General features: G+C 39.1%; 1 protein-coding gene across 9 annotated transcripts in view; it reads right to left on the bottom strand.

Moving 5' to 3' along the window:
- Window positions 1-26,592, bottom strand: part of atp8a1 (ATPase phospholipid transporting 8A1) — a 231,901-nt gene that overhangs the window by 132,621 nt on the left and 72,688 nt on the right. For 8 of the 9 annotated variants that reach the window (XR_004575679.1, XR_004575681.1, XR_004575680.1 and 5 more), the window contains 5 exons: window positions 15,357-15,402; window positions 14,794-14,834; window positions 9,295-9,368; window positions 4,629-4,698; window positions 4,371-4,498 (listed from right to left, as the gene is read on the bottom strand). Coding sequence is in view for 5 of the 9 variants with exons in the window: in XM_013132813.3 (XP_012988267.2) it covers window positions 4,371-4,498; window positions 4,629-4,698; window positions 9,295-9,368; window positions 14,794-14,834; window positions 15,357-15,402 (359 nt within the window). In the remaining 4 variants the exon portion in view is untranslated. The remainder of the gene's footprint in view (window positions 1-4,370; window positions 4,499-4,628; window positions 4,699-9,294; window positions 9,369-14,793; window positions 14,835-15,356; window positions 15,403-26,592) is intronic. The other variant, XR_004575682.1, reaches the window with a different exon arrangement.

The following is a 26,592-nucleotide window of genomic DNA, read 5'->3' as shown; positions in this document are numbered from 1 at the left end:
GGACTCGAGGTAATTCAACTTTAAGTGCCAAGGATTTCATGGCTCTGACCAGCGCAGGTATGAAATGGTCAGTCCATAGTCACTTGATGAGAGCTTAAAATGGTTGTTATAATAATACTTGGGACAATCATAGAGGCACTGATGCTGCCGCTGACTACCATGGCCTGTAAGACAACGGTGGCAGTTTTCTTTTTTGTGCTCCTCAATCACAATCCCTAAAAGTGTTACAATGGAAGCCTTGATGGTGTTCACAAAAATCAGACTCAGTCCACCATCAAAAACATCTGAATCCGGGGTATAGGAAGGCTGGTCTGGTGGAGGGGTAGGAGGCAGCATAACCGGTGAGTAAGGAGGCGGACTGCTGCTCGGTTTGTTCACACTTGTGGAACTTATATCCCATTGCTGGTCTCGGTTATCTTCATCAAGCAATGGTGTAAAATATGTTTTAGGACAGCGTGTAACAGACAGATAGGAGAGAAGTATTTTCCGAAGTGTTATAATGCGGGGTATAGGTCTCCCAGCAAGCGAGTCCTCTAGCCTCAAGGAAGCCATGGTTCTTTGAAACGCTACTGCTTCCACATACATCTTGGTTTTAAGTGGATAATTTTCGTAACTATCGTCTGCAACAAGACATCTAAGTTTAACAACGCTCTGCCATTGCTGAATTCGTACATATAGCTCATCAATTCTCAGAAACACGTCATTTTCCAGATCACACCAGACGTTAACAGGTAAACTCTGACATTTTACCAATCTTTCCATCGCTTATTTTCCTCATGCGGGAAGACAGCTCAAAATAACCGAAAAGGAAGTAAATTTTTCCTTCAGATCTTTATTGTGTGCTGCATTGTCTCTGTAGAGCTCGGTACACCTTCCCAATCGATCTCCAAACCAGTGTCGATAGTGTAACCTCTCATGCTTGGCTTCATTTCAGGACACACTACATGGCGTAATACTTCCCAGTCATTGATTTGGTACTCGATGCCACGTGTCGTTTGTATATTCAGCTCCCATGGCTAAAATGTATAACTTTATTTTAGAAGCCGGGTAATCAAACGCAAAGCTGACAATTTTTCCATCAGCCATGTCATGCTGATCCTTTAGATGCTTAAACTGAGGTATTTGAGTTTTATACACATTATGAAAACGCTTCTTTGGGCAAGTCGTATATTTCTGGAACCTATCTTTTTTTTTTCAATCCTCTCGATTTTGCAGCCTATTTCGTCTGGGTTGTCAATCAATCAAATTTACTTATAAAGTCCTTTTTACAACAGCAGTTGTCACAAAGTGCTTTTACAGAAACACCCGGCCTTAAACCCCAAAGAACAAACAACAGCAGTGTAGAATTTCAGTGGCTAGGTAAAACTCCCTAAGAAGGCCGAATTTTAGGAAGAAACCTAGAGAGGACCCAGGCTCAGAGGGGTGACCAGTCCACTTCTGGCTGAGCTGGGTGAGATATTAAGAGTCCAATTGTAATAATTAATAAATGCATGTGTGCTAAATCCAGAGTCTATTTAAATTTAGACTAGGTCAGAAGTATGACCAGATGGACAAGGACAGGGACAGCAACGGGCCCCCCAAACCAGGTACTCCACAGGTGTGGACCAGGACCTCATGTCCTCCTAAAGTTTAAAACGGGAGGAGACAGGGAATATTCTAAAAATGCATTCCTCATATCAACAACGATTTATAGTGGAGAAGGAGAACTTAGTGGGGAAGGAGAATTGACCCAGTCCCCCAGCACAATAGTATAGCAGCGTAAGACCTTGGAACTGAGACGGGGGGTCCGGCGACACTGTGGCCCTAAACGGGGGAGGCCCCGGACAGGGCCCAACAGGCAGGAAATCAATCCACCCACATTGCCAGGCATCAACCAAAGGGACACCCACCAACCGTTGTCACGGGTGTATCACGAAGCACAGATGCCATCTTGATTCTTATACAGAGAAAAAAATGAATTCAACTGCCAATCAGGATTCAACTGCAAATCTTATTCATTTGTGACTCCCTGCTCACCCCCTTGCACCGTAAGAAACCCAACACCCTCTCTCCCTAAAGAAGGAAGCCCCTGAAAAACATTTACTACTCATAACCGTTTTTGAACCCCCCTCTCATACCACAGAATTACATGCTCTACCCCTCTCTACCTAACCGAACATAAACCCACAGAAAAAACAACTGTTAACAACCCAGACATAAATTAACAACAGTCAAATAATCATTTTCATAATCCTTTTGATTGAAAAAAGGTGAAAGGTCAAAGCAATAAATCACTCAGACTTTTGGTGCTGTATATTTTATCTCTCTCCTGCAGTCCAATTGACACTGATGTTGGTTACTTGGTCTGAAATAAAAACAATGTTGGTTAACAGAGGACCAAACGTATACAGGTATTTAAAGCTGAAGATTACTAATGTGAAAAGTCTACTTACCAAGGTTAGAAGGTCAAAAAATGTGTTTTCCAAACAAGGCTGGGTTGAATTCCATTCAACTTAAACCATAGATATAAAAAAAACAATATAAAAGACAGATAAGTGCTTGGATTGCACCACCATGTAATTGTTTTATACATTATTAAAAATTTCAAATGTGTTGTTTGTTAGCGTTTATAATTGCAACACAATTCTAATCTTTTCAAATAAAATAACGTATACTTACTATGTAAACGGCTTACTCCGCACTGGAACAACAGCTGTCTTCTGTGGCAGCCGTGGATTTAATAATGACAAAACAACCTGGACGCTTTCAACAGGTTACGCATCTTACCTTTGTCATTGGTTATACATCATCGTTCTTCAAGTTAGAACTATACTAGATACAATGATTAAAATTGTGTATAATGCGTAACTAGTTAGTTCAGATAAACTGTATCCGCATCGTAAACAACTAACTATTTGTATACGTTTGACAACCTCAATGATACTTCCGGTAGAACTGCTGTTCTCATTAGTTATCGTGGCTCAGCTGTGACATCACGTCATTTAATTTGATCTATTAACGACAAACTCATCCGCTTACATACACAAGCCAGTGTTTATATTAATATTGCCATGAATCACTTCAAACAACATTTAACAAACATGAGTACATAATACAGCATTCAAAACTCGGATTTCAGGACTTGCTTCAAATCATGACAAGAAAACAACACATTTGTTACCTGGAAACCACGCATCTGCACACACAAGGCAACACACACACACAAGTAATCACAAACTCACAAAACTACAGTTTGTAAGAATCTTTACCTGTTTAAAAAAATCTACCAATGTGTAGGAAATTCAACTCAAAAGTCAATGCTGACTTAAAATACTAATTTTGATTTCACAAACCATTATTGCTTATACATACACATATTTTTAACAACATTTTAAACCCAACCACGATACAATCAACCTAGTCATAATGTGTGGTGTTTTTTGTTCCTTCAGAATACTAGCATTGCTCATGCGATGTGTTTACCGTAGTGCTTTTGTGGATTACAAATCTTGTGTGAAACACGGGTTGTTTATCAACCTGCATATACTACAGTTTGTACTAATGGTTATTTGTCCATCTCATGTTAAAATAAAAAATGGGCAGAAACTCTCCAAAATCGTAAGTCCCAACCCCTTCTTTATATCTTACACACAAAATTCAAACACAAAATTTGGTGCTTGTGGGAAGACTCCATGCTACACATGCATTGTAAATCATGAAAGGTTAACACCCACTGGTTGTAGGACATTATTGGACATTATTGGAGCACTTATTGGAACATAAAATGGCGGGGAATTTAGCATTGCTGAACCCTGGTGCCCTTTTTTTTAAAACATCAAACATGTTGCGCTGATATATCGCCTGTTAATTGCCTGGGAATTTAACATTCGGGAACCCTAAGTCTCATTTGTTAAACATCAAACACCACGCTACTGTTATTTATCAATCATTGTAAAACATCAAACAAGAACAAAACCATGCAATAATAAATTACAAAGTCACCGGACATGCATACATCATTCCGGAAGTTCCGCCCTAACACACATCATACAGGAATTCCATACATCCCACAGGAAGCCCCACCCATCAAACCAGAAGTCCCGCCTACCAAATTGGAAGTCCCGCCACCTGTCAAATCAAACTGGAATCCCCGCCAACCAAAAGACAAAAGCCACCCTATATTTACTACTCACCTGGAGTCCAACATTTGTAAAATGCAATATTTGGTGAATGTGTCTAGTATCAACTTCTGAAAACAATAAAAGCACTACGGAACATCAAATCTCCAACAATCCACCTATATTTGCCACACAATTGTTAATGAATCTAATGTTTTTTCACATAATGAAGCTAATGTTTTTCATCAAAAGCAAAGGTGTTTAGTACCCCACCTGTGTCTGTCCAGACGGATGTTCCCCACAAACTCATACAGATGGCGGTTGGGGCTCTCACATTCCATTCGGCCGGAGAGACGCATGAGGCTGTCAATATCCTTTATCTCTGAGGTAATTTGCAGTCCCTATGCTCACACACAAACACACACACGTTGATTCCAAGTTACAATCCTACTTCAAATAATTTAACAGGGGTTGGCTATCCAACAGTGACAGTATTGACTTTAGGGAAGTGTAGGAGTAAGAAATAATCACCTGTCGGATCTTGAGGTTTGTTTCACCATCCAGGTTTGATGTCTCAATGTAGCACATGCCTTGGGGCTCACTGGTTTAAAGGGGGTGGGAAAAGCATCAAAGTAAACAAATGACTTGGACAAATTCTGAACCAATTTAAATTCTCTATTATAATGAGGCATATTCAACCACTTATTGATACTTTTTGGATTATAGAGCAGGAAGTAATCATTTAAAATCAAGGTGTTTACGAAAAACGAAGCTGCATGCATAGTATCATACTATTGATCAGCAGCAGGGGTGATATTTACTGTGATATTTGAAAAGGGAAATATTGATATAATGTAAATAATACACATGATAATATCATATTCACTAGGCGAAAATGAATATGTATTTTTCTTCTATAGTTTATTAATGTCACCAATAGACAAACAATATACATGCTTAAACCAAGAGTCTGGACCTATGCACTGGCATTGAAATCAACTTGTTTGTCCCACTAGAACCCCCGGGTTGAAACATATAAAAACACGCCATTTTATAGCCTATTCACTTGGAGAAAAGTACATAGTATTTTTCCAAAAACTCCTATCGGTTTTTCTATAGCTTATTTAAGTAATGTATGGACAGGCAATTCATATGCTTAAACTATGATTCTGGACCTACATACTGGCATTTGAATTAACACAAAGAAACAAATGTTGTAGCCTATTCACTAGGCGAATATTTGTTGTACTTTTCCAAAAACCCATGTTATGTCATGTTGATCTTCGGTTTATCAGTTCATCTGGTTGCCTTTTCACTATCCGTTAAGTGTAATTGTTTCTTTTTGTACGCTTTAATTTGTTTATTTTTAAAGTTTACAGACTCCACCTCCCCACACTCATATTTTGACTAATTCATTTGCCAAAAAAAGAGACAAAACACACAAACAAAGTTGAAGATAAATTTGACCCGACAAATTCTCTATAGATATCACAATAATATCATTATTATGAATAATTTAGGCCATGATAATCTTGTAGTAAAAATTTGATATTGGGATAGCCCTAATTTGGAGCAGCAAATATTGTCTTATTTTATTAAGTCAATGTATTAAGTTTTATAAAGTCAATTTTGGTTGATTCAAATGGAGGGAGAGAACGAGTTCAAATGCAAGCAGAGGAGCACTACAACAAAGCAGTAAAACTGGGGCTCTACATAAAAAGAGGTCAGTTTCATATAATAAGAACATAGAATTCTAGAGTGTTAAAGAGCTTTAGGCTGCTCTTTCAATAGAATGATTGATGCACATTCAGGGTCCATTCAAAGGGGTGATTTGGCCCTAACTGCAATCAATTATGTTTTTTAGATCAGCTGCCACAGCATGCAAAGTCAAACAGCAAAGTTTGCAGTGCTACACCCTATCACAGTTCTAGGGAAGCCTTGAAGCCCAAGGCAGTAAAAAAAATTGTTGGGCCCAGAGACCTCTCTCTTCTGAACGACTTAGTAAAAAATAAGTTATTCAAACGAGATACTAAGTCGTTCAAACGAGATAATCATTAGCATGTCTAATTAGGCCAAATTCATTATGCAACAGCATTACAAGGCCATGTAATGGTTGCTAAAGCCCATCGTTCTTTGATTCCGTCCAATGATGGGAAATAGTTATTTGAAACCCTAAAGCAAGGCAACCTTTGAACGCCAAAGAATTAAGTCAGAACATGGTGAATGGTGGCATGTTGGCATGAGGTGAGGGCACATCAAGTGTGCCATGACATTTTGCACAAATTATAAAACACTGTATGTAATACAAAACAGATTTGTCCCATAAATATTAAATCCAGGCAACATTACAATGAATACATTTGGGTCTCTGGGCCCAAATAGTTTTTACTGCCTTGGGCATCAGGGCATACAGTTCCAAATGCAATCTAGTTTAAAAATAACAGTTTCTTTCATGTAAATACACAAATACACAGTCCTTGACTAATACCAGGACAGTCTGTAAAAAGGTCCATCCTATCACCTCCAGCATCAACATACAGTATCTCACAAAAGCGAGTACACCCCTCACATTTTTGTAAATATTGGAGTATACCTTTTGATGTGACAACACTGAAGAAATGACACTTTGCTACAATGTAAAGTAGTGGGTATACAGCTTGTATAACAGTGTACATTTGCTGTCCCCTCATAATAACTCAACACACAGCCATTAATGTCTAAACCTCTGGCAACAGAAGTGAGTACACCCCTAAGTAAAACTGTCAAAATTGGGCCAAATTAGCCATTTTTACTAATGAGTCATAAACATGGCCTAGGCTATAAGAAGATTGCCAAGACCCTGAAACTGAGCAGCATCACGGTGGCCAAGACATTACAGCGTCCTCGCCATGGTCAACCAAAGAAGTTGAGTGCACATGCTCAGTGTCATATCCAGAGGTTGTGAAGAGGACTCCAGTGGCAACCTGTGAATCTTTGGTGAACTCCATGCCCAAGAGGATTAAGGCAGTGCTGGAAAATTATGGTGGCCACACAAAATATTGACACTTTGGGCACAATTTGGACATTTTCACTTTTGTTACCAGCAGTTTAGACATTAATGGCTCTGTGTTGTGTTATTTTAAGAGGACAGCAAATTTACACTGTTATACAAACTGTACACTCACTACTTCAAATTGTAGCAAAGTGTCATTTCTTCAGTGTTGACACATGAAAAGATATACTCAAATATTTACAAAAATATGAGGGGTGTACTCACTTTTGTGAGATACTGTATTTTTAAAGCTGCATTATGTAGAATAAAAATATAATTTAATAAAATTAAGTAAAAAAAGGTTTTGGCCCCAATAAACATGTTGTATATGCTAATGAGGTCCTCTAATAGTTGTTTAGCAACACAGACACCTCAGTGACAGTGGAATGTCAATTTATGATTTTAGGAGTGTGCCGCTACTTTCCAGCCAATTCTGTTCCAGCAATCCCATTCCAGCTAATTGCCTTCTGTAAGGCCGTTCTACCTCTTATTTTGTGAAAATTAATTTTGCCTGGAAGGTATATAAATCATAAATACACCAGAGGAAGTGAAGTTGGCTTACTGTAAGAAACAATAATGGCAGCTAGAGACCAGGGGCTGTATTCACAAAAAAATCTTAAGGCTCAAAGAAGCTCTGAACTTACTGATTCAGGAGAAACTCTTGGGCGTGTCAGTCCTAACTCTAGGACCCTTAATTTTTTGGCCTAAGAATGGGTTTTAATGCTAAAACCAGCTCCTAAATCTGTAAAACATTAGTAGTCAAGAGGTCTCCTAAGTCACTAAGACCAAATCACAAACAATCCTAAAAGGGCTGCTGCCAGCAATCTATCTCATAATCAGGTAGACGTTTTAGAAACATTTAATGATATTTAGCTTTCAAAAAGGTATCACCTTAATCACAAGGGTATTATGATCATAGAAGAGCTAGTCATTGATGCAGTCACTTCATCAATAAACAGAAACAACAGAATAACACCGGACATCAAGGCTGTGACAGCTCTACGTTACTTGGCCACAGAGAAAATGCAGCTATGCAGCGCAGACAAACTACTTAAATCTCTGTCATCTGTCAGTAGAATATTACATAAACAATAAAAGCCCTCTCTAGACCCCATATCGTCCAACAAAAAATTGGGTTTCCTTAATCGCCAACTACAACGAAACAAAGCCAACTTCATGTCGATAGCGTTATTTAAATATGGCAAATGACACATGATTCTACAGTATTGCTATGGTGAATTCACTGACTGACCCCTCCCCTATCAGACAATCACTGTGGGCATAGTAAGTAGGCTTGTTCATGGAACACAACATCATCTATAGCAACAGAGTCAACCTCGCCCTTTCTCGTAGCTTAAAATGTATTCCTATTCCTTAGTAAACGTTGGGCTCACCAGCTTTCTGAATAGATTTTAAGAAGAAACTCATAGCTAGGATCTTTTTGTGCTGTTTAGGAGTCCTGGTGGTAAGGTAAAATGTTTTGTGAATACGGCTCCAGGACAACAATCTGCCAAGTCCTCCCTTGTCTACTACAGCACGCACTATGAAAACTGCAATGAAGTAAAAGAAGACTTGCTCTCTTCAGCTAGCAGCCAGCTAACGTTAGCAAAGCTAGGAATAATGTTAAACTCTGAGTTCTTGTTAAAAGAAAAGTCTATTTCTTTTCATATTACTATTTTCTGACCAGTGAGTATTCGCAAAATGCAGTTTCTTTTGCAGAAAATCATACGTAGTGATGCTTTAAGACAAAAACATCTGTGCCCAAACTTTCTTTTAGTAAATACCAGGACAGTACTTGGATGAGAACGAGGTAAGCATGTGTTGGATGACCTGTCCACCTCCATTTCATTGCCAGCAGGGTTGTCTTAGAATGTCAAATCAAATATTTATCAGGCAACACAAGACAGTCAGGAACTATAGCTAGCCTTGTATTTACCAGGGGTTTAATACCTCTCCTCTGGGACACTTTTCTATGTAATTGAACCATTTCAGAGCTAGCACACATGATTACATTTTTCAACTAATCATGAAGCCTTGATTAGGGGAATCTGATGAGATTGTTCAAGGCTTGTGAGACATCTGGAGGTTCCCACTGAGAGGTTTTGAGAAGCTCTGTTCTATGCCACTCTGCTCTCAGTATCACATGCTCATCAATCGGTTCCTGACCTGGATGACAGAATGACGAGGTCGGCCGGGAGGTGATCCCCATTGGCAGCTCTCACAACCTCCCCGACGCCCACCTGAGATGCAAAAGAAAGCGGCAAGAGAGAGAGAGCAGGGTGATCAGGGAGGTGTTTGGAGCACAAAGACCAAAATAAGGGAGGGGAAAGAGACCAGCAGAACTATAAGGGAGAATAAAGGCAGTGTGAAGGCCTCCACGATCAGTCAGTTGGACAAGGTTAATAAAAGACAATAGCAAGTTTTTTACAGTCTATATTGTGGTATGCAAATACGATGTACGCAATACAAATCAAATCAATTTTATAACATTCTAGATGAGATCAGGGTAACAGCAAATAAAAGTTGTACTGAGCTAACAGATCAAATGGAGCTAAATTGGTTCTGTACAGTATTTTGGGGTATAGCACTGGTTCTGTCCAAAGGATTTTAAAACTCTGAAAGAGAAAATTAGTTAAAGACAGTTGGTAAGTCCTCTCAAAAACCCCAAATACACAAAAGAAACCACCACGCAATAGTATTTACCAGCCTCTGAAAAAAAAGGGGTCATTCTCTTGTGAAGCAGTTTTTCACAAAGACGAGAACAACATTACAAAACGTAGCAGGCGTTAAACTAGCTATTCTTGTATGCCTACTTTAAAAATGATTGCCCTTATTTAGAACCAAACATTACTTCCTTTGAAGAGTTGAGTGAGAGAGGGAGGGGGAGCAAGCCTGAGAACAGATGGTTAGGTGAACCCGAAGAGCTCTACCTGGAAGACAGTAAGATGGTGATAGGTAATGAGAGCAAGCTACTCTGATATTCCCCGCCATAGTCTGCAAGAAACAAACTGGTTACAGGTGAATATTGGCTACAGCCTGTTGGAGTCATGGAAATCCTGAGACATTTTTAAAAGAAAAGATATAGAAATTAAAATAAACTGGTACCTGTGTGCACATCAAGAAAATGAGACAACAATAGTGAAGTAATAGAAATAAAATAATGTGGAAGACATTAGAATGTTAAATCAGTGACAAAAGCACTCATTTTCAGGTTATTTCATCCAGGGTTCATAGGGTTCAAGGAACAGAAGACAGAGGCTTGAATCTGGGTTTGACAACCTAGTTGTGCCGTACATTTATTTTGCCTTAATATTCTTTAAGTCTAAAATATTGTATCTTAAATTTTCAAGAAGATTAAAAGGTAGTGGGCAAAGAGGTGAATGAGCTTTCCATGCACAACTACAGTTCCTTACAGTACATAAGAATAGGGAGAAAACTACTGTTTATGTTTTACAGTCAAGGAACATGAAAATACAAATAACAGATTCATTAGAAAGTACAGACTGTCATCTTTTATTTCAGGCTTTTTTTTATTTCAGTTTTTTTTTTTTTTTTACACCAGTCTTTTATTTCATTATCAGGACATTCCAAACTGATGATTTGGCTATGCCCAACTTTGGTGCTATGGTTGTAACTGAGTTCCACTTTTCTTTTAGCATCCAAATCGCTTGCTTTTCTTTTATAGACAGCTTCCTAGTCTTCATTTTGGATTATGTATACTCACGCAGACTCCAAATACAAAACCAAAGGAAGCAACATGAAACACTTTCAATTAGAAACATCTATGAGCCAAATGTAGCAATGCTTATGCTCACATAAAATGAAGAGGGTTTAGAAATGAACAATGAAATTCTTGTGACATGGCACATGACATCTACGCAGTAAGCATTAAGAAATATATAGCAAAAATAGAGCACAAATATACATCAATGTAAACCAGGCAGTAATGTAAACCAGGCAGTAATGAAGCCGGAGAGGACGCTCTCAATGGTGTACCTGTAAAAGTTGGTGAGAGTGACTGCAGACTAGGCAAACTTCTTCAGTCTCATCAGGAAGTATAGTCGCTTTTGGGCAGTTTTTACCGGCAAGTCTGCTTGTCTGGACCATCTTTGATGAACACACCGAAGAAGTTGAAATCAGAGACTCTCTCCACTACAGCTCCATTGATGAGTATGGGGGCGTGATCTCCCCCTCTGCTGCTTCGTAAAGTCCACGATCATCTCCTTAGTCTTGCAGATGCTGAAATAGGGGTTGTTCTCCTAGCATCATGTAGCCATGTCCCATTCCTCCTCTCTGTAAGCAGTCTCATCATTGTTGGGGATGAGACCAAGGATGATGGTGTCGTCCGCAAACTTAATGATGACGTTGTACCTGTGTGTCGCCACACAGTCATGCGTAAACAGGGAGTACAGGAGGGGACAGAGATTGCATCCCTTGGGGGCTCCGATGCTCAGGGTCAGTGCAGAGAAGGTGAGGTTGCCCATTCTCACCACCTGAGGTCTGTCTGTCGGGAAGTCCAGGATCCAATTGTAAAGGGAGTTGTTACTTCCCAGGGGGCTGAGCATAGGAACAAGCATAGCGGGCACAATAGTGTTGAAATCTGGGCTGTAGTGCACGAACAGCATCCTCACGTATGTGCTGCCTTTTTCCATGTGGGAGAGGGTGGTGTGTTGTCAGGGCGATGGTATCATCTGTAGTTATATTGGAGCGGTATGCAAATTGAAAGGGTTCCAAGGTGTCAGGAAGGGTGGAGAAGATGTGGGTTCTGACCAGCCACTTCATGATGATGGAGGTCAGTGCTACAGGGCAGTAGTCATTCAGGCAGGTCATAGAAGGTTTCTTCAGTACAGGTACAATGGTGGTCTGCTTGAAGCAGGCAGGGACTGCTGACTGTGGCATGGAGAGGTGGAATATGGAGGTGAAAACCTCTGTTAGCTGGTCAGCGCATCCCAAGGACACGGCCTGGAATGGTGACTTTTGCGGGTACACTTTTTTAAAAGCTCTCCTCAAGTAAACCGCGGCTAGGGACAGAGTGCTCTCCTCCTGGTCCTCAGCAAGCCTTCCAGAAGGAATAGGGTTGGTCACGTCCAACAGAGAATAGAAGCTGTTGAGCTCGTTGGGGACAGAGGTGGCAGGCTGGACATCATTGCTATTTATCCATTTGTAGTCCATTATGTATAGCAGTCCACACCACATCCGTCTGGGGTCAAAGCTGTGGTAGTTAGACTCCAACATATGTCTGTAGTCTCTTTTTGCATCTCTGATGGCCTTCCATAGGTCATATCCGGGCCTCCTCAAAACCTCCTGGTCCCCGGAACTATAGGCAGAGGACCATTCTCTGAGCTTAGCACGGACATTACCATTAACCCAGGGCTTTTGGTTAGGAATGTCCTCACAGTGACCCTCAGGAGGACATCATTGATGCACTGTGAGACATATGCTGAGACAGAGTGTGTATTCATCAATGTCCCCATCAGCTGCAACCCAGAATATCTGCAAATCTGTTGTTTCAAAGCAGTCCATAATGCAATTTAAAAAAACTCTTGTATAGGGAATAGAGCTTATGCCGAATTTCCACTGGTGCTTTACCCCAGTACCAGGGCTATACCGGTGATTTACACTAATGTTAGCTCTAGACTTTCCAGTTTCAACTATACATTGGGTACCAAGGACTTAAGGAGGGGCTCAGGTGGGGTAAACTACCAACAAAATGTGGTTATCCAGTTACAAAAAATAAAAGGTGATATGTTATGGAAATTCTTGAACTAATTTGAGAAATTTCTGCTTTGCTATTACCTGGTGGGTAGCTCTGATCTTTGTTTCTGACGTCTGCAGTGGATCATTATGACCTCTTACCATCTTTTAATCTGCCCAAACCAATAAGGGTATATGTCCTTTGTTCTTCAGGAATGTGGTTGACTGTCTTTTATGATGTTCCCCTACCCCCTTGACAATAAACACCTAGGGCAGGAAGGATAAGGTGGGGGGACAGCCCGCCCTTTGGGGAAAATCTATATATTGTTGACATAAGACAGCTGGGCAGTATCTTACCACACCCCTTTTCAATTGTAATAAGTACTCTGAATGTTCTGTTTCCTCAGAGATTCCTCACAGGCCTGTTATGATAGGCCTAAGATGCATCTCACTATTTGCAAAGATAAAATAAACATAATTGTGCAAAGAGAATTTTGTCTCTGTACTAACTTCCATTAAGAGTTCCTATCAAAGATATTTTTCTGTTAGTTAAATAAAACGCCATGCTCAGTTTGTTTTTCAATACAGCGTTTGAACAAGAGTAATAAAACAAATTTCTTCCTCAAACTCCTGTGACCGGCTCCTTCTCCACTTACACCCATGACGCTGCAACTGTAAGCCAGTGTATTCATTATTTAGTTTTGACAAAATACGTCTTATGGAAGGATTTGGCAGAATTCTGAGGTAATTTTGCATTGTTATAGGTTCAGCAGGCAAACATTATGAGAAGCCTAAAGCAAACGATACACATCACTATTTGAAAAGCAAAACACACCGCGTTTTTACACCACTTTACGTGTCAACCCGCAAAGTCCTAAAGTCCGGGGCTTGGCACCAAGTGAGAGCCGGGCTACTTGGCCACAGCCTAGTGGCCGACTTGCGCTGTCCCATGTCAATGGAAACAGTTCTGGACTTTAGGGTAAAACACCAGTGTTTGGCACCAGTGGAAACGAGGCATTAGAGACGAAAGCACAAATCAAAAGAGAAGGCTTTTACAATATGCATGGTCTTAGATGTAAAAAAAATATACAAAATAACATACATTATTCAGAGCTCACAAGTTCAGTAAGACATTTCTTTCAGTAACATTAGATAATATCCAAAATCTCCCAGCTTGAATTTATAATATATTCAGCCACAATGTTAAAATATTGATCCTGCCAAGCCTGTAAAACATCAAGCACTAAGTGCAACCAGAGACATGCCACAGGAAATCTTTCCTTAACATCTCCAGCCTTATAAATGTCACACCCAGCATGCACACTTGTTTTATAATACATTTAGGCATACTAAAATTAGTCATAACCTAAGTGGACTTTATTTATTTGTAAAGACGACAAAATATTCTCACGTTGGCCAATTTGCTATGAGTTACTACAGTTTTAAGGGCTTCTAGTGCAGGCACACCCCTCCCAATCCAGCAGAAAAAGTGACTTAAAAAACGATTGGACACTGTATTTTTGGGGGCGCTGTAGGCGTTTTACAAGCATGGGATTAAAAGGCTGCTGTCTCTCTATCCTTAAGCCATCTTTCTGTTCTTCTCTCTCCTCATCCATGCAGAAGTTGTTCATTAATCAGAGGAAAGGCTAATTAAGGAGCCTGAATAGCTAACGCATTTTATCTGTGTGTTTGTGTATTTGGTGATCATACTTATTATTAACAGATGGTTAAAGGGGAGTTCTGTACCTGGTTACATTACCCTTAAAGGTGATTAGGCCCTTACTTTCTGCGCACATTTGCCCCCATCCCTCATTCATTTTATGCTAGCTGTGGTGAATGACAGCTGAAGTTTGTAGTGGCTGTTTAAAAGGGCAACAGAAGTATTACAGTTTGTTCTTATTTATTCAAAAACATTTGCTGGAGAAAGATAAAAATACTGTTTGGTTAAGATGCGGTGTTCTGGTAACGTACCTTCTCCCAATGCACAATCTCCCAGGCGCCGTTCCTCAGTACTTGAAAAAGCAGAGATATGAAAATAGTTTTAACCCAAAGCATGAATCAACAGCCTCACATTATTAACTTACACATAAGGCACACTGAGTCAGTTTGTATGTGTTTAATGACAACAAAGTATCGTCCAGCTCTTTAAGGCTTCAATTCATTCTCATTAACCGGGCGGTTTAAATACAGATTGGCGGAAAGACGTGGTATATGAGACGGGTGTGACATAAAAAATGTTACAGCTGTAATTCTGTTGTAACCGATTTATAAAGGTAATAAGACATCTCAGGCGTTTGTTATATATTGCCAATATACAACGGCTAAGCACTGTGTCCAGGCAATCCGCAATGCGTTGTACCTAGGAACAGCTTTCAGCTGATTATTGGCCATATACCACACCCCTATGGCTTATTGCTTACATATACTGTGTTAATGGTGTGACCTTCTCACTTAAAAACTATATGACAAATAAAATACAATCAATCTATAATGATATTAAATTAAGATCACAGCTACAAAAAGATGGGTCATACCTTGACATTCTTTTTTATTGACGATGCTGTCAGCATTGTGACGTTTCTGCAATCAGAGAAAATAAACCACTTCAGGCTTTTGTACAATACCTTTACAGTTTACATTTAAGTCATTCAGCAGAAAACCTTTTTTAGTGCATGTGCACTTTAATACTCGTAATACTTTAGTATTATATTTCAAGGGGTGGTTGAATTTTCTTCCCTCCATATTCCCAGGTTTTCCAAATATCCTTCCGAAAGGACTCCAGATTTCCGGTTTATTACGTTCCCAACTCTGGAAATCCTCAAACTGGGATATTGAGAAGAGTTTATTACAACTTCCCCAGAATTCTGCCCAATTATACACACCCTATTTCAAGCACTGGTAAACAAGAGACCAAATGAAAGCCGTTCCATCAGACATAAAATCTTATATCAATGCTAATACAGAAGTGAAGACACAATCAGAAGCATGATTTTCCTGCCAAAAAATTTAAGATCTTCATTAAGAATGACAGTTGGGTCACTTTCATACTGCACATAATGCTCACATGTGAGTCCAAATTCCAACGTGAAAGTCTTCAGACGTTGAAGAACTCAGCAAAGTGGGTGACCAATCAATCAGTGGGTCGGGAGTACATTAAGGAGCTAGTAAGTCAAATGCCGAATCCCAACATTGTGCAATTACTTTGGACCACACCCCATGAGACTCAGTTCAAAAATTGCACAGTAAAAAGAAAATAAGGAATTGTTCAGGCCACATGAATAAGGTGCCATTTGGTTGACTTGAGGTGTATAACAGATTCCTGTGACCTTCCTCAAAAATGGAAGCAACTCTGACAGGTGGCTGACGCCAAACACACTGAATGTCGTGTCAGAGCCAAGCCGATCTGACTGCAAACACTGATCACCATGGAGGCTCAACACCCTGCAGCAGGCTGTTTATTATAATGCGTAGTCAAGTATGTTTGAATGCAATGTATTCCCTTGTCTGTCTACAAAAGGAATTTAGACAGACTTTATCTAGAGCAACTTACAGTATAGAGTGTATGCATTTTAAAACTGGCCCCCAGAGTTGAGAGGCGATTTGCCGGTGCCTCCAATATGAAAATCAAAACAACCAGTTTGAATTGAGAAAAAAATATATTCTGCTGTGCTGTGTCACTGTGTGTACCACAATGAGCATGGAGAAAATAAAGAAAACCAGAGAATTATTTGAGGTCAGACAAGACAGGGATGTTCTTGCCGACATCCCTGTACACCCTGTGCACCAGTCTCTCTTGCTTGTTAACTTAATTTTCTCAACATTACTTTCTTAATATCATTCCCTAATGTTACTGTTCTAAATCCTCCTCTTCAATTAAATATTCTCTAGAACAGTTCATAAATCACCTCCTATACTCCTAATAAATACCAAACTACCAAATGAGGCAATATGTATTCCAATATGTATTCCATGAGCCACCTAAAATAACTCTAACCACCTTAAATCATACAACAAAAGGGACAACATAATAAAAATAAAACAGAATAATAAAATAGAAATAGAATAAAAACAAAATAAAAACATAACTGGCAGATTCTGTAGTAGAATCCATGAGGAAGCCATAAATCTCTAAGGCAAACAGTGTGGTTAAGTTTAAGCACTCAGTCATAGGCACGTGAAAAGAGAAGTGTTTTTAATCTGGTTTTAAAAATGTATATGTTTGGGGCACGTCTAAGGTCTTCTGGTAGTTTATTCCAGTTTTGTGCAGCATTGCTTTGCCATGTTTAATTTGGACTCTGGGCTCAACTAGCTGACTTGAGTTCATGGATCTAATAGCCCTGCTCAGTTTATAATCTTCAAACATACCAGAAATTTATTCAGGGCCTAAACTGAATTAGTATTATTAGTATTATTTAAATAATAATTTTTGTAGTTATTCTTTTGAAATTGTACACAATACTATGAAAGTGAAACAGCGACATACGCTTTTTATTAGTAAAACATTTTGCACAAAAAGATTTGCAAACCTGGAACTACTTTTGTAATTGTAAAAACGTTTTGCAAACATGTAAAAAAGATTTGCAGACTAGTAATTACTTTTGTAGTTGTATAAAAAAAAAGCATATTTGTCACTAACTTGATATTTGGAATCATCCTACAATAACTCATTCGGTTTAGGCCCTGAATACATTTCTGATAAGTGTGCAGCATTTTTTACAAATTAAAAACGTATATCACTGTTCTACCATCATACAATACAAACAATTGTTTTGCAGATTTGCGCAGTATCATATACACTACCGTTCATATGATAGAATGTCCTTGTTTTCAAAAGACAAGCATATTTTTTTTCCATTAGCCTAAAATAACATCAAATTGATCAGAAATACAGTGTAGACATTGTTAATGTTGGAAAAGACTGCTGTAGCTGGAAACTAAATATTAATAGAACATCTACATAGGCGTAGAGAGGCCAATTATTAGCTACCATCAGTCCTGTGTTCCAATGGCATGTTGTGTTTGCTAATCCAAGTTAATCATTTTGGAATTATGGCAGCACAGCTAAAAAAAAATTGCGGATTAAAGAAGCAAAAAAACTGGCCTTCTTTAAACCAGTTGAGTATCTGGAGCATCAGAAATTGTGGGTGTGATTACAGGTACAGAAACAAAGAACTTTGTTCTGAAACTCACCAGTCTATTCTTGTTAGAAGAAATTAACGCTATTGCATGCTAGAAAGAAGGGCTATTACAAACCCTAGAACCTGAAGATCTTGCATATCGCTGTGTACAATTATATTCATATAACAGCACAAAAATGTACTCTAATCAGAATAGAAAGAGTGTGAGGCCCTGGTGCAAAACTGACCAAGAGAACAAATACATTATAGTTTGTAGTTGGAGAAACAGACTCCTCACAGGCCCTCAACTGACAGCTTCATTAAACAGTACCCACAAAACACCAGTCTCAAAGTCAACAGTGAAGAGGCAACTCCGGGGTGCTGGCCTTCTAGGCAGAGTTCCAAAGAAAAAGACAACTTAGACAGGCCAATAAAAAGAAAAGATTAAGATGGACAAAATAACAGACTCTGGACTCAGGAAAATTGGGAAAAGTGTTGACATGGACAAACAAACCTAAGTTTGAGGTGTTTGGATCACAAAGAAGAACATTAGTGAGTCGCACACCAAATGAAAAGGTGCTGGAAGAATGCTTGACACCACCTGTCAAGCATGGTGGAGATGTCTGGGGGTACTTGGTGGTGGTGAAGAGGTGAGATTTGTACAAGGTAAAAAAGATCTTGAAGGGAGGCTATCACTCTATTTTGCAACACCATGCCTTACCCATGGACGGCACTTGATTGGAGCCAATTTCCTCCTACAACAGGACAATGACTGAAAGCACAGCTCCAAACTATGCAAGAACTATTTAGGGAAGAGAAAGTCAGATGATATTCTGTCTATAATGGAGTGGTTGTAATACAATTACTATTTCAATTAAAAATCACTATTTCTAACCTTCTAAATGACTATATTTCATTTTGAAACTCATTTCATGTACGTTTTTATGGGCACACCTACAAATCACGGACACAGTGGTAAAGAAATAAAATAATCCATACCAGTTTTTCTGTGGTAGCGCATCACAATTTAGCAGTGGCAGAGCGCCAATCTTATAACAATAAAAGGGAAACACTGATCTGAGACCTTGATGTTACCTTTTCCACCACACAAAAACCCACGTGGATGTGTCTGCAAAAGAAATCTTGATGGAAGATCACAGCTAAGTGTTGTTTAAATGGTGGTGAAAACACCTTGATCAACTGTCGCAGTTGAAGCTGGCTTTAAGAACCAAGGTAAGGACAGTCAACTTGCCAAACCTGTCAGCAACTCAAGGTATAGCATGTGAATTACCTGAAAAACCTCAATAAGCATGGCTCAAGATAAAATGTAGGACTTTTCTGACATGGCCTGTTCTAAATCCCATTGAGATCTGCAGAGTTCTGAAGGGATCCAATCTGTGAGAACTTTATCAGTTTGCACAAGAATGGGACGAACATCCAGTATAGAGTTGCAGGAAGCACATCGTGGATATTGTAGCCTACTTACTGCAGGTCATATGTCTATGAGCGCTCTAATGTTAAAGGATTTGTAGGTAGGCCTAACATTATCAATGGTTCGGGAAATTATAATGATGCGTAAATAGGATACAATAGATTCCAGCAGGTCAGTATGAGGGGCCGTATAAGACATTATTCATTCTGGTACTCTCACATACATACATTCTCCTTTCACGTACATATATTTTCACTCTCATATACATACATTCTCCTTTCACATACATATATTTTCACTCTCACATACATACATTCTCCTTACACATACATATATTTTCACTCTCACACAAACATACATTGTCCTTTCACATGCATATATTTTCACTCTCACAAACATACATACATTCTCCTTTCACATACATACATTTTCACTCTAACATACATACAGCTTCTTTCTCTCATAAGAACCTATTTTTATATGCAGTCACAATTTTAAATAATTTATGTATATAAGCAGAAAATGTATCCATGTGTAAAGAAAATGTATGTATGTGAGAGAAGAATGTATGTGTGTGTGAGAGAAAGTTTAGTGGAAACGGAAGGAGTATAGTAGAAATGGATGGCAGAACATTTCTCGCGCTGTGATTGGCTGTCAACCTCACCCTGTGATTGGCTGAGAAGCTCGAGCAGAGTCTTGTTCAGGTCGCCATCAGCATGGACGGACATGAGACGAACGCTTTGCAGCAAGCCATTGGAGTTTTAAGAACTATTTTAACATGCTCTGATACTATTTCTTCCATATGTATGTTAGAGTGAAAATATATGTATGTGAAAGGAGAATGTATATGTGCGAGGGTGAAAATGTATGTATGTGAAAGGACAATGTATGTATGTTTGTGAGAGTGAAAATATATGTATGTGAAAGGAGAATGTACACTCACCTAAAGGATTATTAGAAACACCATACTACTACTATGTTTGACCCCCTTTCGCCTTCAGAACTGCCTTAATTCTACGTGGCATTGATTTAACAAGGTGCTGAAAGCATCCTTTAGAAATGTTGGCCCATATTGATAGGATAGCATTTTGCAGTTGATGGAAATTTGTGGGATGCACATCCAGGGCACGAAGCTCCTGTTCCAACACATCTCAAAGATGCTCTATTGGGTTGAGATCTGGTGACTGTGGGGTCCATTTCAGTACAGTGAACTCATTGTCATGTTCAAGAAACCAATTTGAAATGATTCGAGCTTTGTGACATGGTGCATTATCCTGCTGGAAGTAGCCATCAGAGGATGGGTACATGGTGGTCATAAAGGGATGGACATGGTCAGAAACAATGCTCAGGTAGGCTGTGGCATTTAAACGATGCCCAATTGGCACTAAGGGGCCTAAAGTGTGCCAAGAAAACATCCCCCACACCATTACACCACCACCACCACCACCAGCCTGCACAGTGGTAACAAGGCATGATGAATCCATGTTCTCATTCTGTTTACGCCAAATTCTGACTCTACCATCTGAATGTCTCAACAGAAATCAAGACTCATCAGACCAAGCAACATTCTTCCAGTCTTCAACTGTCCAATTTTGGTGAGCTTGTGCAAATTGTAGCCTCTTTTTCCTATTTGTAGTGGAGATGAGTGGTACCCGATGGGGTCTTCTGCTGTTGTAGCCCATCCGCCTCAAGGTTGTGCGTGTTGTGGATTCACAAATGCTTTGCTGCATACCTCGGTTGTAACGAGTGGTTATTTCAGTCAAAGTTGCTCTTCTATCAGCTTGAATCAGTCGGCCCATTCTCCAATGGCCTCTAGCATCAACAAGGCATTTTCGCTCACAGGACTGCCGCATACTGGATGTTTTTCCCTTTTCACACCATTCTTTGTAAACCCTAGAAATGGTTGTGCGTGAAAATCCCAGTAACTGAGCAGATTGTGAAATACTCAGACCGGCCCGTCTGGCACCAACAACCATGCCACGCTCAAAATTGCTTAAATCACCTTTCTTTCCCATTCTGACATTCAGTTTGGAGTTCAGGAGATTGTCTTGACCAGGACCACACCCCTAAATGCATTGAAGCAACTGCCATGTGATTGGTTGATTAGATAATTGCATTAATGAGAAATTGACCAGGTGTTCCTAATAATCCTTTAAGTGAGTGTATGTTTCTGATTTAGCTATTCAATATTCTATGCAGCAATAACATAAGAACCACCGGTATCCGCTGGAGCTGAATGCCGTTTGACGTCATTAGGATATGAATCGTCCTAATTAGCATACACATTCTCCTCCGCACCATCCCCTTCCAGCCAGAGCATCAGTTAATCTATTGGGTCTTCATCAAACTATATAGAATGGTCTAAGAAATAATAAATGACAGTTTGTTTTAAATGGTTAATGATGTCTCTAAAGTTTGTGCCTAAGTGCAGCAGAGCCCAATACTCGCCCAGGAGTCTTAGCAGAGCTGCCAATGTCCTTTGAGGAATTACAAAGCCTTATAGCACTAAAGGAAACAAGCTGCTTCCTCCTGCATTACATGTTGCCTTAGAGATTGACTCTGTAGCCTAACCCATTTTCTTCCTCCCACTCCTCTACACTTTCTACCCCCCTCTCCCTCTATTCCTCTTGCTTCCACTCTTCACACTACCTTCCCTTACTCTTTCCTCACTGGCTTCCCTTTTGCATATCTTCATCCTATATCCACTTCTTTAGACATCTAATAGAATTAGATGTGATTAAAGACCACAGTGTTGGAGAGGCTAATGAATAGCAGGGTCACGTGGAGCTCCCTCTCTCACCCACTGGCTGCAGCACTATAGTAACGTTACACGGCAGGGAAAGTAAGAGACCTTTACAAAGCCCATCCATCATTAGCTGCTGGCTAATTTCTCCCACTCTCAATTTATTTTGGTCACCCACTCTCACCTGCTCCTTTCTCACTCACTCACCGCCTCTCTCTCCACCCTCCCCTGCCTGTCTCTTTCTCTCTGCTCAGGTTTTACCGATAGAGCATAAGAAAACCAGCTAGATGAATTTAATCACAGTGCACTAGTGTGGGTTCAAAAGAGAAAGATGGGAGTAATACTGCAGTTTAAGAGGCCTTGCTGCTCATTAGTGCACTGTAAAAAGTAAAAAACTGTGTAAAAAAAAAACTGTACTTTTCAGGCATGCCAGAAAAATACAGTTAAAAACCAGTAAAAGAAAATATATATACAGTAAAACTACATAGCGTAAAATTACATTATTTATTTTGTAGAAATACAGAAATGTACTTTATTTCAAATAAAGTATATTGATGTAATTTCACAGCAAGAATCCATTTTCTCCCCCAAATTCTCCCATTTGTAGCTGTTATCAACAGCTTTTAAAACTGTTTGTTCTTCAAGTTTAATGCATCGGCCTTACCAACTTCTACCAGGCACAATGTTGACAGAAATATGCAAGAGTCAGAGCTCCCAAAGCAAATCATATAAAGCAGCAAATCACACCAAATAGAATTGTCTTCTTTTCTATGGTTGGCACACAAACACGACCATAATCCCCATAAAACTTTTCAAAGGGTAACACTGTACATAAAGAACAAGATGGCAAAAAAAAAAGCTCTGTCACCTTCATATCAATTACAACAAACAAACATTAACAAAATGAACTGCCACAATGCATGCTGGGATATCAATAATAAAAAAGAAATACTCCATATTTATACAGTTGTTTTTTGCAATCTGCGCATCAAAGTCTGTGGAAAAACAGATAATTCTTAATTCCCAATAACAGACGTTTCCAGTTATTTTACAGGAAAATTGTTAAATGAAGGTTCAAATGTGTAATTTAAAACAGAATTTTATTGTCATTCTGAAATACAGAGAATTAAATGTAAAATGTAAAGTAAATTACCGTTAAATAACATACATTTTTTACAGTGTGCGAGGAAGTAAAATTTGAGATAAAAGGAAGTAGTAAGCCAGCACCGGCAGAGAAACGCACTAACCACTCAACCTGCATTAAGTATTTAACATGTCACATAAACCGACCTTAGCCAACTGTTCCAGAGTACCTTTTCCTTATACTGCACTACATTAGACTATAGACCTTGTCAAAATACAGGACTATCAAGGCAATAGTGAAAAATCTGACCAGCCTTTTGTCTCAAGCTGTATACAATGTAGAGAAGTGAGACAGTGGGGACAACCGTTTGACTAAAGCTGTATGTAGTTTAGAAAAGCAAGACAGCTGGGTCAGCCATTTGACTAGATGCCAATTATACTGTAGGCTAGAGAACTGAGAAAGCTGGGACAGCCTCCTGACTAAAGCTGCAATGTACAGAATGGTGGAAGACATTTACTGTAGGACACTATAGGTTGCAAGTTCATAGTAATACTATACTTATTCCTGAAGTTAGGAAAAAGTATGTATAACCCCATTTCCAAAAAAGTCAGGGCCCCGTATGAAATGGAAATAAAAACAGAATGCAATGATGTGCACATAATTTAAACCCTATATTCAATAGCAAATAGTACAAAAACAACATATTAAATGTTGAAACGGAAAATGTGGAATTGTTCTTTGAAAAATATATGCACACTTTGAATTTGATGCTAGCAACACATTTAAAAAAAACACAGGGACAGGGGTAAAAAAACATTGAAAAACTTGGGAACACAAATTTAACTGGTGGAACATCACAAAACAAATTAGGCTAATTGGCAACAGGTCAGTAACATGATAAGGTATAAAAAGAGCAACCGAGGGAAGATGAGTCTTTCAAAAGTAAAGATAGGGAGGGGTTCACAACTCTATGAAAGACAACTTAAGAATTACTTTCTCAATGTAAAATTGAAAAGAGTTTGGGCATGTGTTATGGAAATTTTTAACTAAGGTTCATTTGAGAAATGTCTGTCTTTCTATTGCCTGGCATGTAAATCTTTACTTTGATTGTGACACACATGTTTGTATAATATCAGAGGATTATTAGGTACTTTGACCATGTTCTCCTGCCTAGACAAAGAAGGGTGTCAATCCTTTTGTTCCTAAGGAATGTGGCCCTTGGGGGGGAAGTAGGAGCAATTGGCTTGTTTAGCTAAACACAACAGTAAACCTTATGGCAGCAAGGATAAGGTGGGGGGGGCAGCCCTCCCTTTAGGTAAAACCTATGTGACACAAGACAGATGAGCAACAACTTACCACAACCCTTTTAACTGTAATAAATACGGACTGTTCATGTATCTACTTTAGAGAATCCTCGGATGATTGTTTGTAAACGTTTGACACGTCTCTCTATTTGCAAATAAACAGTTAATTATGCCAAGATAATTTTGTCTCTGCACTTCCTCCCTTTAAGAGTTCTGATCGATGAAATTGTCATCACAGGATGTCATCATCTACAGTACATAATATTATTAAACAATTCTGAGAATCCTGAGAAATGTCTTTATGCATGGGACAAGGCTGAAAACCAGTATTGGATGGCCATGATCATCGGGCACTCAGACAGCACTGCATTGAAAACAGACACAATTCTGTAGTGGGCTCAGGAACACTTCTGAAAACCATTGTCTGTTAACACAGTACGTCGCTGCATCCACAAATGCAAGTTAAAACTCTACCATGCAAATGAGAAACCAGATATAAACAAGATCCAGAAATACTGCGGCGTTCTCTGGGCCCGAGCTCATTTAAGATGGACTGACGCCTCGATCACACCTACAGTGTCAAAGCAGAAAGCTTGCAGAACATTTTGTGCAGCTACGCAATTACTGCAGAAAACATTGATTCTCTACAGATGTTGCATGCAGCTTTTTATAAAATAGAAATAATCTTTTTTGCTGAGAAATACTCTGTGTCAAGCATAGACTGTAAAAAAATATGGACGTAGTAACCGTGACGTCACCCATAGGTGTCTGAAGACTCGTTTTGAAGCTCATTTTTGGCAGAAATCACCATCTTTTTGCAGCCAGCCTCAAGTGGCCATTCGATGAATTGCAGTTTCTGGCACTTCCGGGTAAGTTTCATTTTTCAGCCTCAGAGTTTGCCCCTTGGGGTCAAGTAGCTACCTAAGTAGGCTACCAATTATTGGCTAGCTAGCGGCTACCTAACATAACCATATGAAGCTAATCTAATATGGTTTTTAGACTTTTCATCCCTCTATCAGTGCCATTTCTCATGAAAACTCAATGCAATAAAGATTGTGAAACCAGGTTCCATAACATGTGCTTTATTAAAAGCCTTTTACTTTAGATTGTTAAGTTCATAATTTCTGTTACGGTATTAACCCCCTGAGGACGGATTAGGCGGTAGCGCCCACGCCTGGGGCGTATTTGCTATTACATAGTATAAAATATTTTCAAAACATTTTGTGATAGAGAGATTCTGTTTTCTTTGCTGTTGCCACGAGATTCCGATGAAAACGTAGATGCGCTTTGTGTTTACATGGCACATTTCCTTGTCCAAATGCAGCCAAACCCTTGTGCACCTGACCAATGGATGGGCTGTTGGGTGACAGCATCCAATGGAAGGCTGTTGCTATGCAGAATAGTTTATTCTACCCAATCAGGGGAAGGTATCTGATGTTCATTTGATCAAATCATAAGGTTGCTGGGTGGGACATAAGTTTTGTTTTCTTCATTTGCTCAATCTGACTGTAGAAGAGGTTGTAGCATTATGTCAGCTTAGCTAGCATGCTAACTTAGCATTAGCGAACATTTTAGCATTGTGTCCTTGCGTAATGCTAACTTGTCGAAAAAACTAAGAAAGGATATGTGTTTTCAACAGTAATCAGTTTTCAACATGTTTTCAACAACTAAAATTAAAAAACTAAAAATAACCTGGTTCAATTGAATTGTTCACATTAAAGGTCACATTTAAAGTGGAAAAAGTTCTGATATGATTTATCTTTATCCCATTCTTTTACATCACAAAAACCTGGCATTTTCACAGGGGCGTGTAAACTTTTTCTATCGACTGTAGCATCTCAACATTAGATACATTTGTCACGCGTTAACATCATGCCAAATTTGAATATTCAGTTTCTTATTAAGTTTACCTGCACCACAAATAGCATCTATGAAATTGTAGATTCTTTCAATTATATCCTTCTTTTTTCAATTTTCTGATAGAAGGCCTCCGTACTCTCTATGTTTGAAACATTACATATACTCAACAACTTGTCTTCCCTTTTAGCAACTCATGATGTCTCTACCAGTGTTCAGGGGCAGTAATTAAT

Source organism: Esox lucius, chromosome 4 (assembly GCF_011004845.1).
Source record: "Esox lucius isolate fEsoLuc1 chromosome 4, fEsoLuc1.pri, whole genome shotgun sequence".
NCBI classification, from domain to species: domain Eukaryota; kingdom Metazoa; phylum Chordata; class Actinopteri; order Esociformes; family Esocidae; genus Esox; species Esox lucius.
The sequence above is the reverse complement of the archived record's forward strand: the minus strand, read 5'-3'. Positions and strand labels throughout refer to the sequence as shown.